Source organism: Trachemys scripta, chromosome 6 (genome assembly GCF_013100865.1).
Source record: "Trachemys scripta elegans isolate TJP31775 chromosome 6, CAS_Tse_1.0, whole genome shotgun sequence".
NCBI lineage: Eukaryota > Metazoa > Chordata > Testudines > Emydidae > Trachemys > Trachemys scripta.
The window spans coordinates 125,767,046-125,786,496 of record NC_048303.1 but is presented as its reverse complement, the minus strand read 5'-3'; the positions used below and the strand labels follow the sequence as shown (position 1 = coordinate 125,786,496).

Genomic DNA, 19,451 nt, shown 5'->3' with positions numbered 1-19,451 from the left:
GTCTTTTGGCTCAGCCCTCTACGGGGAAGTGTGGTTAGCTGCTGCATCCCAGGAGGGGTCCTCCGAAGGATGCGTGATGCCTGTACCGGAACACCCCAAATCGAAACCCTGGGGGAATGGGAGTTACCATTGCTGGTGATGGTAGCTGCTGTTGTTTTATTTAATACTACTGTAGTACCCAGATACACCACTCTGGATTGTACTCTGCAGTACAAACACCTAAGGAAAAATGGTTCCTGCCTCAAAGAACTTACTTTCTTAAGGTGTGTCTACATAGCAGGATTCTTTCAGCTACGGGTAGTGTAAGTACATGCATAACCCCCCAGCATGGGTATAAACAGCAGTGTAGACGTGATGCACGGATTAAGCCGGTAGGGTGAAGGCGCACAAGAAGGTGTGGAGGTGTACTGAGTACGTATCCTACACGATCTATATTGGCCCAAGCCATGACTTCCTGTCTACACTGCTGTTTTTAGCAGTGTAGCTCCTGCTGCCTCCTGCTACTGGAGCCTTTCCTTGCTGCAGTGAAAGGCTCTGGCAGTGGGGAGCAGCTGAACCCTTTCCGGATCACCTCCCCTCTGCCAGAGCCTTTTACGGACACCCGTAGCTACCCACATCAGTGTGGACACAGCCTGCTTCTCATTGGGGTACGTAACTACAGGTACACTACACCCCACTGAAAGACCTAGACATAGCCTTAGGGCCTGATCCCGCAACGAGCCTAGCACATACCTAGTCCCACTGGCTTCAAGATTCGATCACATCTTATTTATTTCTGTTCAGTACACGGGATGGACAGTGCGTACGGCCCAATGCCTTACTCACTGCACATCATCCAGAGCGCCCACTGAACGGGAAATAGTTCATTTCCTCACTGTTTTTTTTTTTTTTTTTTATGGTGCTCATCCGTGTAATAGTTGAATGTTTCATAGAGAGGGAAGAATGTGTCTTCACCCATCCCTGGTGAGGTGATGCTATGACCCCCACTTTACAGATGGGGGTACTGAGGCGCAGAGAGATGATCGATATTTTCCAGTGTTTGCTAGTTTGGGGTGACCAATGTGAGACGCCTAGGGCCTAAGCTCCCACAACTCCCATCAATTTCAGCTGGATTAGTGGGCCATCAGCACTTTGGAAAGCTGGCTCCAGATGTCTCAAAATGAGGAACACAGTCAGTGGCTGCTTCTGCAAATGTTGGCCTACGTGACTTTCCCAATGCCACATAATCAGCCAGTGGCAAAGCCTGAAAGAGAATCCATTTCTTCCGGCTTCTAATCCAGTGCTGTCACCCCAAGAGCCTCTTCCCCTGGATCCCTGCCACACTGACTACACAACAGGCAGCGTCTGCTGCGTGTGAGGCTGGGGTCCTGTGAGCACCAGCAGCCTCTTTCATTGTGCAGCCCTGCCTCATTCCGAGTCTAAGACAAGCAGTTCAGGAGTCAGGGGTCCTGCCCGGGGAAATAGTATGTGCTCATGTTATTCAGGACTATGTTTCTGGAAGACCAGACATGCCAACTGAGAGAGGCTATAACATCGCCTTTCTGGAAGGTCAGTGGTGTCCCAGGCAAGGAGACAGGGGGTTTATTCTTTCTGTTCTGGCCCTAACGAGCAAAAAAAAAAGAACCGATTCCATTTGGTGTACTGATACCCGCAAAGTAGCCGTGAAAGTGTGGTTTTTACTTTATTTTATCAGTCGATGCTGCAAGACAGTTTTGTCAGGTGATAAAAGACGAAGGAAAGTATGAGATGAACGGACTTTCGTTAAAAGACTTTAGATTGATTTTCCTGCATTTTTCTGTGTGTTACTTGATGAGCAGATTCTCCTTAAAGGCAGAGACAGACTAAGTTGGGGAGCAAGGTCCTAGTGCAATCTGAGCTGATCTTAAATACGTTGTCCTGGGTAGTGTGAGTTTATGTGTAGGGTGACCAGATGTCCCAATGTTATCAGGACCTTCCCGATATTAGGGGCTTTGTCTTATATATGTAACTATATCCCCACCCCACCCCGAAAAAAAAGTGTCCCGTTTTTTCACACTATCTGGTCACCCTATTTGTGTGTGATATTTGCTGTTTCTTTTCCCAGATGGAGTCCATTGTCTCACCTGTGCAGTGATGCTGCTGAACACTGACCTACATGGCCATGTGAGTGCACGTACTAAGAACATGCTCTGCCCTAGTTTTCAGGAAGTGCTTGCCTGTCAAAGTTGAGCTTTCAGGAAGTGGTGCTGGTCGCAGAACAGCCCTCTCAGGGCGCTCCTTGTTTTGCACGGTGCTCCTCCTTGGGAGCAGGACTGCCACTGGCCGCTCTGCTAGCAGCACAAGGCACATAGGCATCCTCGCCGCCTGTGTGCTTGGATACAGTTGCAGTCCTTATGCTCCCCAGAGCACAGATACTGCTTCCTCCATGGGATATCTCAAAGGCGGTCGTCTGACAACTGGCCAACAGATCCTGTTGGGGGGAAAAGCTGCACCCCCAGAAGGGACGTGGCAGTGGGTGTGGTTCCCTGCATGCCCCTCCCGACCGCCAGGAGGGTTGTGCCCACTACCCCAGTTGCAGCATTGCCCATCCCTTGGGTGGGGGAACTGAAAGCCCTCCTCCTTCTGATGCTCATCCTCCTTTGTGTTGCTCTTCCTGGGGACAGCAGCCTGTTCTGGCCCGGCAGCAGCAGTGCCTGTTGGCTTCTACCTTCCCTGGGGCTTTGCTATCCTGGGGAGGAGGAAAAGGAACCTGGGAGGAAATGGGGAGGTTTGGGCAGCCAGTTATGAACTGGGAGCTTCTTGGATGAAGTGACCACAGTTAACGTCCATTCAGTATCCTCTGCAGCTGATGTGAAAACACACATGAGCCAAATAAGGCAAAGGGTGTGTCCGGCGCACTTGATGCAGTAGGAGACTACATAACATATTTCAGTGCTCTAAGCACCCCGTTGTACGTGCTTATGGTGAGATATGACTGCTCTGAATTTTAACCGTTTGCTGCACATTTTTTGGGAGTCTCCACTACACATTTAGGGTCTAATTCTTCACCCCTTAAGTTACGTGGAATAGCACTTACCCTCAGGAGTATTGGCGTCCGCCGGCTGGCTTGTGTGAATAAGAACTACTCCACATATGCCGTTTCCAGAAAACACAGACATTTGCACAAAAGCAAATGCTACCCAACAACAGCTCCACCTTGCAGTCTGTCATGCAGGTGAAACCTCACTGAAGTTAGTAGGAGCTTTGCCTGCGTGAATGACTGCAGCATCAGGCCCAGAATAATTTACTCTCCAAGATAATGGTATCGGCAATACAGAGACTAGAGTGAGATTCTTGTGGAAATCTGGATTCCATGCCCATTTCCAATGGGAAGTGGAGTTTCTTCTTGTTGGACAAAGCCAGAAAAGGTGTAACACAGTGATGCTTTAACTGGAGACGTAATACAGGGTTCTACCATGCCTGCTAGGCATCAATCCGCGTTGAGTGCAGTGCAGAACTCCCTCTCCCGAAGGAGTGCCAGGAAGGATTCTGCCCTCCGAGAAGCAAGTAGCCCCCAGGGGCAGCCACATTCCTCCATTGGGTGCAGCGAACTCCCTCCCTAACTCCCTGCTTGGTGGTCTCACTTTGTGGCCATGCCCCCTCCCTGCCTCTTGGGGTGGGGGGTGTCTTCTTGTTTCCCATTGGCGCACAGAAGGAACTAGGGTGACCAGATGTCCCGATTTTATAGGGGCAGTCCCGATATTTGGGGCTTTGTCTATAGGCGCCTATTACCCCCCATCCCCGTCCTGATTTTTCACACTTGCTGTCTGGTCACCTAGAAGGAACAATTCTGGCAGGCATTTGTTCAAGGGAGGGCAAGACTCCTTGACACAGTGTAAGAGCCTGGGAGAATCTAACCACAATTTCTAGCCTCTTTTCGTTCAGTGCCATTCTACTCATAGCCGCTAGGTGGCAGAGAAGGACTGGCATTTGCCTGAGTTATCCTTGCTCCAGCAGACCCTTGCAGATGGCCTCTCTGTGCTCTACAGGTTAAAATTAACGCATGGACACAAACTGTACCTCAGCCGCCCTATCGCCATCCGAGGGGAGGGGAGCTATGTGATCAGGCGCTGAGATGTGGGGGTAGGGTGGGACGAATACAACCTTACATTGGTTTGATGTGGCTGTTTAATTTGTATTTCAGAAAATGTATTTACAATGCATAGAGACCTGCCTTAAAGCACCCCAGGGACCGACCCAGACTGGGTTCTTAATGGGGAAGGGGGTATTCTAACCGAAGCAAGGCAGAGCTGTCCTTCAAACATTTGGGAACCTTTCGGGGTGGCTCTTACAAGAAAGGAGGTTGCCCCTTGTACAGACTTCAGAGCAACTCCAAGGAATTTATAAAAGTTACAACTAAGACTTTCAAAGTTGTCTAAGGGACTTCAACATCCATTTCCCATTAGTTTTAATGGGGAGTGGGAGTCCAAAGTCCCTAAGTGGCTTTGGAGATCTCAGCCTCCAGATTTTATAAGGGAAAAATAGTTACAAGCAAACTCTACTCCCAGAGAGCCACATTCCACTACCCTCTCATGTTGAGAACAGTGCCTTTCTCCTCCAGGAGTCTCATTGAAGTTGATGGCACATCTCAAGGAATAAGGCAGCACTCATCCTGAGTAAAAAAAAAAAAAAAAAGCTCCAGGAATGGGCCCCAGAGATTGCCCCGTTGTTTAGCTGGAGACTATCCCTTTACACTGCTGCTGAGGTTAAGCTGAGTCTGTGTGTCGTAAGACCGTGTAACCCTGCAGGTTTCTGTGACTGGTGGTTATTACCATGTTGTCTTAAGTGTGGAGAACACAGAGCGGCCGCCCTAACAAGTAACAGAATCCTGCATGTATTTCTCTTGTCCTTTCCTTCCTTGGATCACCTGTAATCCTTTTATTCTTTTGCATTTCCCTTCTGGATGGTAAGTTGGGTGTTTATAACTTTGAATGCAGCCTCTTCTGCACATATCATAACTCCTGTTTTCTAACTCCAGTATAGTGTTCCAGCCTGTTCGCATGTCTCTGCTATGCAGTGAAGCCTACCAAAGAAGTAAATGAATGGATCTAATGAATCCCCTTTATTCTTCCCTGTCTTGCTGCAGTTCATCCTCTTTCCAGGTACTGGAGTAAGCTACTTCAGTTACCATGTGCTGGAAAAGAAGATCTAAGAAGGAACCTATTAATATGGGTAGCAACCCACTTCAGGTGGAGAAATGAATTGTAATTTTAGGGTCTGACTGTAGCAGCAAAAGCCTAAATCTAAAATTAAAACCTCACCCGTTCAGAGCTGTTTCTTGAAGCTTAAAAGCAGGAGTTAGGGCCAGGTTGGGGGCTGGTGTGTACGTTGTACTGCTCCAGGAGAGAGTGTAGGTCAGACACCCCTCTGATGGCACAGTTCCTTCCTGGTCACCCCTTTGCTCTGTGAGAAGGGGGAGTGATTTATTGCTGGGTTATACAGTAGCAAAGTGCAGCATCTCCTTGTTGGATCAGCATTGCTAGGTGATGTGGTGGGGGTGGAATCCTGGCTCAGCCCACTCCTCACCTCTCCCTGCCCGTGTGCTCTGGTGAGTGGCAGGCACAAAGAACAAGGGATGATGTAGCCCTAAAAGTCCATAACTTGTATAATAGATGGAGCTCCTTCAGTCTGTCAGGGCCTGTCTGCATAGCAGAGTTAACCCGGGCTCTTCCTCACGTGTTGTCCCTAACCCAGCTCCTGTCGCACATGGAGCCTTCTCATCAGAGTTTTTTGGTGCTTTCAACCCAGCTGGGGTATAGGCTAGCACTGCTTTAACTCAGGGTGGTAACCTGCCGACTTCGTAGTGAGTGATTCACTGTCTTCCCACCATTCTCCCACGTACCCGGATGGACACACAAGTTCTTCCATAGTTCACCGGGAAAGAATCATAAAGTGTCTCAGCTTATTGTAGTGCTAAGAACCATAGGCTATACCCCCAGAAGTCCTAGTGACACACACGGGGGAGCGCAGCACCAGTGAGGTCACAGTGACTTGGCTGGGCCTTTGCAGTGTGGCTGCTCACAGCCAGGCCAGGGTTACCTGGGTACTCTGACCCTGCTGCTGATCACCTGCATGCAAATGAGAGTATAAACCAGGGGTGGGCAAACTACAGCCCGTGGGCTGCATCTGGCCCCTCAGGGCTTTGGATCTAGCCCGTGAGATTGCCCCCCATGGCGCTGTGGGCCCCGTGCCGCTCTCAGAAGCGGCTGGCACCACGTCCCTGCGGCCCCCGGTTGGGTGGGCGGGCGGGCAGAGGGCTCCGTGCGTTGCCCTTGCCTCCAGGCATTGGTGGGGAATGGGGAACTGCGGCCAATGGGAGCTTTGAGGGCGGTATCTGGAGGCGTGGCAAGGGCAGCACACATGGAGCTCTCCGCCCCACCCTCCCCCAGGGGCCACAGCGCTTCCAGGAGCGGCACGGGGCCGGGGACAGGGCAGGCAGAGATCCTGTCCCGGTGCACATCGCTGCCACCCCGGAGCCGCTTTAGGTAAGCAGCGCCAGGCCGGAGCTCGAACCCCTCCTGCACTCTGGCCCCCAGCTCCCTAAGCCCCCTCGTGTACACTGCACCCCTCTTGCACCTCAACTCCCTGCCCTGAGCCCCCTGCCGCACCCTGTACCCCTGTGCACCCCAACCCCCTGCCCTGAGCCCCCTCCCGCAGTCCACACCCCTCCTGCACCCCTGCACCCCTGCACCCCAACCTTCTGCCCTGAGCCCCCTCATACACTCCGCACCCCTCCTCTGCCCCAATCCCTTGCCCTAAGCCCCTTCCTGCACACTGCACCCCCTCCCACACTCCAACCCTCTGCCCTGGCCCTGCATACAATTTCCCCACCCAGATGTGGCCCTCGGCCCAAATAAAAGGTTGTCCACCCCTGCTATAAATCAAAAAAGGACCTTTGGATTGGAAATGCCAGTGCAGCCCCAACCTCAGGGAGTCACCGAAAGTTAGGGTTAGAAATATGGGGTTTAATTCAGAGCTTTATTTTCCAGTTCAAGTTTCAGTTTCTAACCTGGTGGAAGAAGTTCTTCCCAGCTTCTGGACAGCAGCTTTGGCAACATGGCTCCAGCTTTCTGTGAATTCAGACCTTAAAGTTCTATGAACATAACTCCACCCTTTGTTAAATGCTTGGAGATCTGTGGATGAAAAGCACAGGGCAAGTGCTAGGAAACACCACCATCACCTCCATCCTCATTATGATGTTTGTGTACTACTTAACATCCATTGTTTGAACGGGAGGCTGGGTTATTAACACACATTTCTTGTGCGTTTTCCTGCTGGGTTTATGAAGACGTACGTGCATCAATGTCTGTATAATTCTGGGAATGCTTCTCTGCACAGCCTGCCTTGGGCTCAGACTAAAGCAAGGAGATGCCATCCATCCACATGTGGTTTTCTTAAGCCTAACTGTTGTTGGACAACAGCACCAATCTGATTGTACGTTTCTGTAATGCATCTTTTGGTGATTTCCAGAACATTGGGAAAAAGATGACCTGCCAAGAATTCATTTCCAACCTTCAGGGGATGAACGAAGGCAAAGATTTCCCTAGGGGGCTGCTGAAGGTAAGGGATGAATTTAACGGCTGGTTTTAAAATAAGAGATTTGCTCGTGCCTTCACTGACTGGTTCCTGGTCACAGTTAAAATAGACCATGCGGTTTATTGAATTCCTATTTGTTAGTCACGATGGTGAATGGGCTTTTCTCTGCTCCCAAAGTACATAAAAAATTCACTCCTGCAAAGTCAATTAGTAGTCCCAATGAGGATACTTGCCGTGCATAAAGGTAAATCTGTGCATTAGTCTCTGCAGGTTTGAGGCCAGAGTTTTTAATAAAAGGAAACAAAGGTGTGGCACAATCTACGAGTGCTATGTAATGATAAGAGCAGGGACAAAGCCAGCCAGTTACTGCAACTGAATATTTAAGAGGGACCCCTGAATTGTGTATTATATAAGTTTTATATAGAGCTTGGGAAGAGGCGCATAGGGGCTTTCACATCAAAACGAGAGAGATCATTTCAGATTAGAATGCATTGTCCTGCTTTTCTTCAGGGTTTGTTTGTATAATTTTTGCGAGTCTTTAAATGCAGAACCTGAGCTGGCTTCATCTCATTTTAGAAGCAATAATAGTGGGAAATATTTCTTTTCCTTTGTCTGGTGGTTGGCATGAAACATCAGGCTGTTTGAAGGGAGACTAGAGTTCATGAATTGTTCAGGAATGGGAAAATACGAAATATTGTTGCACCTGGCACCTGACCCAAAATCTACTGAAGTCAGTGGAAAGATTGGATCAGACCCCTAATGAAATGCAAGACACAGTATATAGTTCAAGGTCGTTTTTTTAATTTTTGTGGTTTCTCCGGTTGCTTTTGGCTCCTCCTGGGCTCTGTTTCCTAAATTTAAGCCCCTGTTTGGAAAAAATAAAAACCTTGGCCTGGGTGGTTAATAACCGAAGTGTCGCTGAAAGGACGCTCGCAGGTAAACTCATTTCTACCATTGCCTTGGAGAGGCATAGTGGGATTACTTGGCAGACTAATTAAAGGCTCTTATTGACTAGCTAGATCTCCAATGCTGTCTTTAAATAGCCTGTTTAGTGTACAAAAGGAAGATTTCCATTGGGCTCACCTGCTGTTTATTTTTCCGCTGTTGGAAGAATAATGATCATTATCCTGGCCTGTGCTATTAAGGACCTTTAGCACTGACCTTAAAGCTATCCTAAATGGGTAGCTATAAACCTGGGATAGCTGGCTCTGTGCCAGCCCAGCCCAGCCCAGCATAGGGAGTGGGATAGGGCTTGGAGGGGTTGTTTCAGGGGCTAAAGAGGGTCTGGCAGGAATGCAGTACTCTCCATCAGTCCCTGCCTGCCCTTGTCCCGGTTCCTGGCAGATACTCTCACCTGTGTGGGAGGCTGATTAGACCCCGGTCCGGCCCCAGGATCAGAGGGGGAGGAGGCAGAAACGTGGCTTTTAGAGCCACTGTTGCCTGTCCCCTGACTCTGCTGAGATGTGCTCTGGCACAACTGAGGGTTTGCCTCTCGTTGTTTTTTCTTAGGAAATCTGAATGTACCAAGAAGCAGTAGCCTTGTTTTTCAATAGCTCTTACTGGCAGTCTGCAGCGGATATCGTAGCAGCCAATACAGGCTTTACGTTTAGAAATAAAAATCAGGCACATAGGCCTTTATTCAGCAAGGTGCTTTTAATGTAACTGTTCCATTAGCAACACTATGGATGAAAGCAAATTCAGTGTCTGACTCAGAACCCCTAAAAACGGTGCCTCTCTAGTGTCCTTGCTCTTGACTTCGCAATTCCTGTTAGATCTATGCAGAGTCCACAAGGTGGCATGCTGTCACAGCTGAAAACGTAACAGCGAACAGGAGTTTGAGAATACCAGACGCCCACCTCTCATCAATACAGCAGGGGTCAGGGAGAGAACTGGACCTCTGCGAGTCACAATTCTTTCTCCATTCTCCTCTCGCTGGCAAGCTAGGCATTTGCCGTTATATGGAGCTGGGCTTAAAGGTATATTTTCCAAGTTTAGTGGATGCAGGGAAAGTTAATTTTTATTTTTTGTAGGCTCATGGCTAAGCAGCAGTTCTGCAGAAAAGGACCTGGGGATTACAGTGGACGAGAAGCTGGGTATGAGTCATGGAATCATAGAATATCAGGGTTGGAAGGGACCTCAGGAGGTCATCTAGTCCAACCCCCTGCTCAAAGCAGGACCAATTCCCAACTAAATCATCCCAGCCAGGGCTTTGTCAAGCCAGGCCTTAAAAACCTCCAAGGAAGGAGATTCCACTACCTCCCTAGGTAACGCATTCCAGTGCTTCACCACCCTCCTAGTGAAACAGTGTTTCCTAATATCCAACCTAGACCTCCCCCACTGCAACTTGAGACTTGTTCTGTCATCTGCCACCACTGAGAACAGCCTAGATCCATCCTCTTTGGAACCCCACTTCAGGTAGTTGAAAGCAGCTATCAAATCCCCCCTCATTCTTCTCTTCTGGAGACTAAACAATCCCAGTTCCCTCAGCCTCTCCTCATAAGTCATGTGCTCCAGCCCCCTAATCATTTTTGTTGCCCTCCGCTGGACTCTTTCCAATTTTTCCACATCCTTCTTGTAGTGTGGAGCCCAAAACTGGACACAGTACTCCAGATGAGGCCTCACCAATGTCGAATAAAAGGGAACGATCATGTTCCTCGATCTGCTGGCAATGCCCCTACTTATACAGTCCAAAATGCCATTAGTCTTCTTGGCAACAAGAGCACACTGTTGACTCATATCCAGCTTCTCATCCACTGTGACCCCTAGGTCCTTTTCTGCGGAACTGCTACCCTGCCAACTAGACACGGAGCCATTGATCACTACCCGTTGAGCCCGATGATCTAGTCCACCTTACAGTCCATCCATCCAGCCCATACTTCTTTAACTTGGCGGCAAGAATACTGTGGGAGACCGTATCAAAAGTCAGCAGTGTACCCTTGTTGCCAAGAAGGCCAATGGCATATTGGGCTATATTAGTAGGAGCATTGCCAGCAGATTGAGGGGAGTGATTATTCCCCGCTATTTGGCACTGGTGAGGCCACATCTGGAGCATTGTGTCCAGTTTTGGTCTCCCCACTACAGAAGGGATGAGGACAAATTGGAGAGAGTCCAGCCGAGGGCAACGAAAATGATTAGGGGGCTGGGGCACATGACTTATGAGAAGAGGCTGAGTGAACTGGGTTTATTTAGTCTGTAGAAGAGAAGAGTGAGGGAGGATTTGATAGGAGCCTTCAGTTACCTGAAGGGGGGGTTCCAAAGAGGATGGAGCTCGGCTGTTCTCAGTGGTGGCAGATGACAGAACAAGGAGCAATGGTCTCAAGTTGCAGTGGGGGAGGTCCAGGTTGGATATTAGGAAACACTATTTCACTAGGAGGGTGGTGAAGCACTGGAATGGGTTCCCTAGGGAGGTGGTGGAATCTCCTTCCTTAGAGGTTTTTAAGGTCAGGCTTGATAAAGCCTTGGCTGGGATGATTTAGCTGGGGACTGGTCCTGCTTTGAGCAGGGGATTGGATTAGATGACCTCCTGAGGTCTCTTCCAACCCTGATATTCTATAGGAAAAGAAAATAACTGAAAGCCTCAGGAGCCATCTAGCTAATTCTCCAGGAAGCTGGCTGGCCCTGACATATGCCACAGGTGGAATCTGAATTGCCATGGCAAGGAAGAGCCATATTGCAGCTACTGCTCTCCTGCATAGTATCTAAAACAACCAAAGAGCAAGTAAAAATTAACTCTTGCCTCTAACTAGACTCAGTCAGTCCCATTAACCTTCAGTGCCACTGAGAGCAGAATCTGGCTCTGTGAGGTTATTTTGTATGCCTTCGAAATGGCAAAAGTTTGGTTTGCTGACATCAAGCTTGCTGCATCCTGTGAAGTCGAGTGGTGAGACTGCTTGGAGCTAGGTAATACTCTCTTCATTATCAGCTTGAGAAGCTCTTTGATGTGAGATCCGATTCCCCCTCCCCCCCAAGCGAGGTCTCTTTGTTTTACTAAGGTTTCTTGTACAATATCGACGCTTGGATATACAGCACAGAGCTTTAGAGCTAGGCTGCAGAGTCTTTGATGCCGCTTCAGGAGCTGAGATTTTATTCTTGCTGGAATTTTAAATGAGAAATCCAGATCCAATCTTCAGCACCTTGTGTCTTCCTGCAGATCTGCTCATTAACACTGACTAGAGCTTTACTCTGATATCTCAGTCTGTGATCCATTCCCCCCCTTTGTCAGATCTGAGGTGGTTGGTTTTTTTAATGTTGAAAACCGAGAGGAATAGAAGCATAAGTAACTGAGATTAAAAGCTTGGTTCCCCTGAGACCTGATTGCAGTATTTATCCAATCAATACTTTACCAGGCAGGGAGAGATGTTTGGCTTGCTTTTAATTCCACCCTAGCTGCAGTAAAACCGTCTGTCACACGTCCCATGCAGCTGCCATCAGTTACTAATGGACAATATAAATGGAGCTATTGGACCTGAGTCTTGTTTACCTTAAGGCTCCTTTATGGTGCTCTGGCAGTGCAGAGGCCTTGAAGTGGGTGCCATTTGTTACTACACTCACTCAGAGGCCTCTTCATGTCATCAGACTGGTGTAAAGGGTCTTGGGGTAAATGAGAATCAGGCCCCCAGGCTGTGATTCTCCCCTCCCTTGCATAGGTGTAAATCAGGAAGAACTTCATTGACATCGATGGTGTTAACTGGCGTAAGAAAGGGAGAATCAGGCCCGTTAAATCCAGGCAGAGTTAGATTTTTGGGTGAAATGTTTCAAAGGCACTGAAGCTTTTTTAAAAATCCCACCCTTTGATTCTGAGCTTGCATATGCCAGCCACAGCAGGGATTTTGCATCATATCGGCCTGTGATCTGTCAGACAAGTTGACCCTGACTTCATGGTAGTGTTTCACTTTCAGCCCATTGAAATAGCACATTTTTCTAGTAAAAATTCCTTGATCCTTGGAAGTCTAATAAAACCCTGCAAGGAATAAGAAATGTCAGTGATGACTGTATCTATATAGCCTTACGTAGTGATGTTGCTCACTCCTAAAGCAAATCTGGAATCACACAGCTACATAAATTTACAACTGGGGACTAGCGGCAGATTTGCAATAAATAGAAGAACCCAGGATAGCAAGCTGCACTCAAGGCTCTTCAGAGCAAATATACCTGAAATTCTGGTTAGTTACTGTAAAGTCAGGGAGTGGGATGCGGGGGGGGGAGGGGGTGTTGAGGGATCTAATAATAAAACTTTAAAATTGGGCAACACAGAGGCAGATGAAATTCACCAGCAGCCAGTGAAAATGAATGAGCAGTGTCGGGAGAGAGGTCATGACTAGATCCTGGCTGGGTGGTCTCAGGATGGAAAAGGTTGAGAACTGGACTCGATAATAGATGGAATTTATCTAGGGGCCCTTTTCTCCTCTAGCCCATAACAGCTCTACGCTGGTAGAACTCCACTGACTTCACTGGAGTTCTTGTGGATTTACACTGGCATGAGTGAGGCCCTTGGAAGGGCGCTGGGTATTCACAGAGTTAGAAGATATCCAGCTGCACGCAGTGAGACGAGATCGGGAGAATAAACCCAGCAAATACTTCAGTCCTCACTAAATCAGTGGTACTCTGCATCCTCGCCTTGGATACAACGTTCAGCTTGGTCACCAGAGCTCCGAAAAGGCATACCAGTTCTGGCAAAGGGTTCCTGAAGGCCCCTGAGGGTGATCTGTGGTGTGGAGTGGGGGGGTTCTAGCCTGAGAGCCAAACAATCAGCACGCTTTTAGTTTAAAAAGGAGGCAAGTATGAGGAAATGGAATCAAAGGGCATGAAAGGCAAAATATTAACCCTTTCTCATCCTGGCAAATAGCTCTCATTTCAGACGGGCACAATCCAGAGCAGAGCTGATCTGTCAAATTCAAGGGCAATAAACCAATAACATTTTAAAAGGAAAAGTTGCATGTGTAATTATTGGGCTTGATATGGGACCTGCTGGGTGGAAGTCCCTCGCTTGCTGCTCAGGAGTTCTGGCCTTATGGCTGTGAAGAACAGAATCTGCAGGTTCAACTCGTGTACCGTTATGGGAGCACGTAAGCCAGTCAACAACCCTGGGGCCATGTAGAAATTTCACCCATGGCATAATCATGGGGGAAATAAGGGAAATGGGGGAATTTTGGTTTCCTTTGACGCATCCACTGTGGTTGCGCTTGGAGATGGGATCGTGGACTGAGGGGACCATTAGTCTCTTCTGCTCTGACTGGTCCTGTGCACTTTGAGTAGTAATTCCTTGTAGATTTGTGTCGAATGATGGACATTGTAAAAACTGGACATTGTAATAATTGTCTGTGGTAATGAATGAAGGGCTTGTGACAAGGTGTGTGTACCTCATGTCCAGCAAGGGAGTGGAAAGGATGACGGGGGAGAAAGGGAGCAGAGAGAGGTGGCTGGGACTCAGTAGGGAAGCAGGCCTTTGTGAGGATGTCTACACAGCAGCTGGGAGGGCTGGTTCCTGGGGCGGGTAGACATACACACGCTAGCGCTGCTTGAGCTAGCGTGCTAGAAAGAGCAGTGTGGCTGCAGCTTGGGCCAGCTGCCAGAGTACCGCCCCGTCTGACCTCCTGGGTATGTACTTGGGCAGCTAACACAAGCCGCTGCCCATGTCACCATGACCACGCTGCTGTTCTCAGCGGCCTAGTTCAATCAGAGCTAGGGCGGCTGTGTCTACCTGAACTGGGAATAACACCTTCCAGCTGCTGCGTAGACACACCCTCAAAAGCAAAGTTTAGGCTATGAGAGGGTCTCTCTAGTTTTAGGGAAGAACACTGTGTTATTGAGCTCTGAGCCAAGGTGATCCCTGCCTATTGGGCCCAAGGCAGTACTTGGCTTTCTTTGGACTCAGAGTGATTGGTATAGTGTCCCTAGAGAACCAAGATCATTTGTTGTGAGTTACCCCCTTGGATTGATGATGGAGGAAGCTGGAATGAGACAAAGTTTTATTCCATAGCTACAACAGTCTGTCTCATGTGAGTGCTGTAGCTGGCTGGTCCCCAGCAGGCTGGCTGTGGTTGCCCCGTTTCCCCATAACACGTGAAATGGAAATGGGCCAGTTGTGTTGAGCGAAGATCAAGTGTCAGTAGTTTCTTGGTCTATCCAAGGCCGTGATCAATTGTCTTGATATTTTTGGTCTTTTGACCTTGAGATGAAAACCTTGTCTGTGTTTCTGGGACACTGAAGTGAAAAAAATCTCTAAGCTACCTGCTTGCTGTGTTGATGGAAGGTGTTGGCTATTCATAGAGCTGGGCACTAGGGTAACTGTACCAAAAGGAGAAGAGACAGGAGTCCAGCGTGCGATAATACAGACTAGCTGGTTATAACTGTTGTCAGGAAATGTCTGATGAGGGTAGGATTCAAATCCAGCTTAAAGACTTGGATGTTTAAGGCCCGATTTTTCAAAGCCATTTTGAGTGCCAGCTCATCTCCCATAGAGGCACCTAAATGAAGTGGCCACATTTTCAAGTGGGAGCTACTAGGTGCTGAGCTCTTGAAAATCTGGCCCGTAGTTTCTGAAATCCTATGAATACTTGATCTGTTTCCTGGGCTGCAGAGTTTCCTATGGAAGCTGCGAGGCAGTGTGTCTCTCATTTTGCTGTCCGTTTTTTGCACTTAATTAAGGTTTTGTTTCAGTTTTTCTCTTGCCTTTCTGTCTAGCATGGGCTTTTTTCTGCCCCTTAGACCCTCCAAAGCAAACATGTGGTTAGAAAAGGATTCCTGGCATCCTGTTTGGTCCAGTCCAGTCATTTCTGATGTCTAATGGAGAAAAGGGGCGAGCTTAAAGTAGCTTAGTTGTTCCTCTCTTATTTACCCGGAGGAAATCATACTGATCACGCTGCTGTGTGCACATTAATTGCTTTCCTTTGTATCCTCTGCACGCCTTTACATTTGTGTACCGCATAGGTTCTGCACTAAGGGGTCGTAACCCCCTGCTGCTGCAAAATGCAAAGGGGAGGCCAGCTACTTCACAGCTAGATGAGAAGGGAGTCCTGGGGAAGTGTCAGCAGGGAAAGGCTGAGGACCACTGGTTGACAGCATTCATTCCTACAGTGCTTTTATTGGTATAGTATTGCAAATGAGGACAGCAAAAAAATATCGAATTCTATTCAGTATGGGAGCAAGAATTTAGAGAACATTTCACCAAAAGAACTCAAACCAAAACAACGCCCTCCTCCCCCCCCCAAATATGAAGGCATTTGATCTTCTGCAGTCTGATTTAGTTTTTACCCCAGAAAGGACAAAATTGACAGGCTGTTTTCTGTAGCCCACTGTAATACATTTAAATATGAAAAAAACACTTGTCCAAAAACCATTCAGGTTGCTAAGAGGTAATAATGCCATCTTGAAAAACACAAAGCCCAGAAAATACAGAGTAAAACCATCTGCTTACATGCATATATCATCCTAAACAAGCATGTACTGCCCATTCCCCTAACAAATTAACACTGCTCAAGTCGTCACCAAGGTCCCACCCACATCACCTTAATCCTGCCCACTGTTTGCTGCCAGCGCTCCTGTGGGATGACTCTTTCTTTCCTGTAGCTAGTGGTTTCAAGTGTGGTGGATTATAACTTGTTAGGTACCTTAGCCAGTTAAAGCAAACCTGTTTGTTTATCATGCAGAACTGTGAACTATGATATGTTGCAGATAGTTGTTATAATTAGCATGTCTTGCTAATTAGCTTCTCTAATCAGTGAGATTCTGATACCCTTACATTGAATAGTACCTTACTCTATGAATAGCCTTATTGGAATACAGATGTGAGAAGGGGTATCGGAATCTGTCCCTAAGAGGTATATTAGCATGGTAAGTGTTGTGTTGTTGTTAAGGTAGATGATTGCTAGATAATGAAAAGTTCCTACAATACTTTATTTCCAGATTCCAGGATTTTGAGTCAAACCACGTAAGCAGAAAAATCTAATATCTGTATTCTTCTCTAAAGGCAGATAAGCCCTAGTGTTTTGTCTGGGAAATCAACACAAGCTAGCAGCAAAAGTCTAATTATGTATGCCAGCTTTGTGCCTCTGAATAGAGGAAGATAAAACTTTTTGAACAATGACCAACAGCTCAAGAGACAAAACCTTTAATAGCTGTTTAGAAATACATATTTTCTTCTTATATGCTGCAGGGATTGCCCAGTGAATAGAGCATTGGGCTAGGAGTTGGAAGACCTGGGTTGTGTTCCTGATTGTGCCGCTGATGGATTGAGTGATCTTCACCTCTCTGTGCTGCTCTTGCTCTCTAGCTATTTGCGCTGTAAACTCTTTGGAGAAGAAACTCTCTCTCCCTACACGTTTATAGAGCAGCTAGCACAACGGGGCTCCTATCTTTGTGCGGACCTCTAGGGGGCAGGGAATGAGGGAGAGTCAGCTCCGAGTCTCCAGCGTTAGCAGCAGCACCTATGTTTCTCAGTGATTGTTTGGGGGTTTGTTTTCATCCAAGAAGGCAAAGTCTCGTTAATGTATTGTCTGAGGATAGACCATTTAAAAATGGACTCTTCCAGGTGGGAACAATCAGTTTCTTCATCCTGTTAAATAATAAAAGCTGTCAGTTACAGTCTGACTTGTTAACTGAAATGTTTAGCAGTTCTAGAAGATGAACATGAAAATTGTGAGCTTTCCATCTAGCCCTCTAAATTGTCAAGATTGTCAGTTCAGAAAATACATACAGTACTATTCAGAAATGACTGTCCCTTTAAAATCAGAAGCCTTGGATCCTTCTGAGTCGGGAAATCTCTAATACAATGTCACACACACATTTTGGTCCTTCTGACATATTACTCCCACCTCCACGTGGGTAGAAAACAAATTCTGAAAAACAGTCTTTGATCTTCCACCCACTGATCTGCTAGAAATTTAAGTTCTGTACTGCAACTCAGGGGAAGAGGGAGTAGAAATACAATTTATACCATATTTTTAAAAAATGCTGTTTCCATTGGTTTTGGAATGACTGCTGTATAAACCTTCTGTGCTCCTGCATTCTGTTAGTCATCACACCTTGAGAATGACATTGGGCTACTCTCCGTGACCTACTTCAACTATTATCCCTTCAAACAAGAACATTGGGTTGCAACTTGATTGTTGATGTTTTTCTTTGATGCCTGATGTTAAATGGAGCACTTAGTTTTCTTTCAAGGTCATATTACCTGATGATGCCGTGTGTAAGGTATTAATAAGATATTAGTAAACACTAAGGGTACGTCTACACTGCATTGTAAGCCCAGGTCTGTGGGACTGGGCTTGTGGACTCGTGTTTCCCAGCCCGCACTCGCGCGTCCACGCTGTGCTGCAATCCTGGGTTTCCAGTTGCTGGACCCAGGTCTCTCAGCTGTGCTTACGTGTCCATACTGCACTATGCCGACCTGCTGACTTGAGCGTGCGGCTTGAACTGAGTCCACACTGCAAAGTGACAGGCTCTGGCTCTGACACACCCCAAAGTAGGGTCCTAGGACTTGGGTCATGAGTGCTGGCTGACCCGAGTCAAACTCATCTGTGTGTGGATGGAAGTGGAGGTCGGGCTCAAGCCGAGTCAGAGCGTGGGCTTAGCGTGCAGTACAGTCATACCCGAAGGGGCTGGTTCTGGCCTCGCTGGCATGTAGGAGCCACACAGGAGCTGGAGGGGCTGGGGCAGAGTTCTCCTGGCACCGGAGCACCATAGACCTGACTGCATTGCCCCTGTGCTATTCCCTTCCACAGGCCCAGGCCTCGGGGGCATGCTGGAGGTGGGGCTAGGAACAGGAAGGAGCATGTCGGGGGGCTGTGTCCATAGCGAGCTCCACAGGGTGTCCTGGGCAGCCCGTAGGCAGCCCTGGGGAGGAACCTCTAATTTAAACCACAGGCCAGCTTTGCCCCCTGGCCTTTGCCTTCTGTGCTCCATCTCTTAGGAGGCATTGCACCAAATGCAAGACAGGACACCCATGTAAAGCCCCCGCCATTGTTAAAGTAGCCTTCATTTCCTGGATTGCGCTCGGCTTTATGAATCGGGATGGCATGAACGGTCGTACGTACGGTTCTGAGACAAGGCCGTATGAAGAGCGTCTCAGCTGGGCAATTTAGGCTTCAGCACTGTTGGGAGTGTTTATTGCAGGTGCGGAGTCGAGGTTGTCAATGAACTAGCCAGAGATTTTTTTTCTGTGTTTACGCATGTGTGTGATTCAGCAGTTGCTTCTGAAACCAGCCCTTCTGTAACCTCAGTTTTAATGTCGAGGTTTTTAGTAGAGGGGCTTTTTTTTTTATGACTGTATTTAATGGTACATCTTCTGTTGCAACTTTAACTTAATAACTTTTTTATATTAAATAATATGCTGATAATTTTTAAATGGAAGTCTCAATTAATGTATAACCCTATTTGTCTTTGTGAGCAGAGGATGTAATTAGAGTATAGTTATTAAAACAAGTAATGTAATAACAGGACCTGATTCCCTTGCAGGTTATCCCTATTTTGGTATAAATAAAAAACAGTATGTCCTACAATATTGTGTTAGTGTGGGCTGAGGGGAGGGCCTAGCTGGGGAGTGAAGTTTCCTCATTCTCCAGCTATATTTCGAGCCGTTGTAAAGGGAATGTTCAGAGTGATTTTTGCAGCATTTGTGCGTTATCCGTGAAATCCCAGTTGTTGCAAAGGAGTTTGTTTTCATTATCATATCAGTCCCCATGGTTAGTAACATGACACTTGATTTCAGCAGCGAAAGAGAAAGGAGAGTTTCTCCCTCTACCACTTCTTCGCCCACCACCGGAAAAAAAAGGAAATGGAAGGGTGAGGCCTGATTCTGATCTCACACCAATACTGTGTTGGTGTTACTCTGCTGACTTGAATCGATTTACTGATGCAAAGCATAGGGTGAGATCAGAATCAGTTCCATGGACATATGG

General features: G+C 47.6%; 1 protein-coding gene across 5 annotated transcripts in view; it reads left to right on the top strand.

Moving 5' to 3' along the window:
• PSD3 (pleckstrin and Sec7 domain containing 3) overlaps positions 1 to 19,451 on the top strand; it is a 158,167-nt gene that overhangs the window by 85,539 nt on the left and 53,177 nt on the right. For all 5 annotated transcript variants that reach the window (XM_034774827.1, XM_034774828.1, XM_034774831.1 and 2 more), the window contains 2 exons: positions 2,084 to 2,142; positions 7,489 to 7,578. In XM_034774827.1, coding sequence (XP_034630718.1) covers positions 2,084 to 2,142; positions 7,489 to 7,578 — 149 coding nt within the window. The remainder of the gene's footprint in view (positions 1 to 2,083; positions 2,143 to 7,488; positions 7,579 to 19,451) is intronic.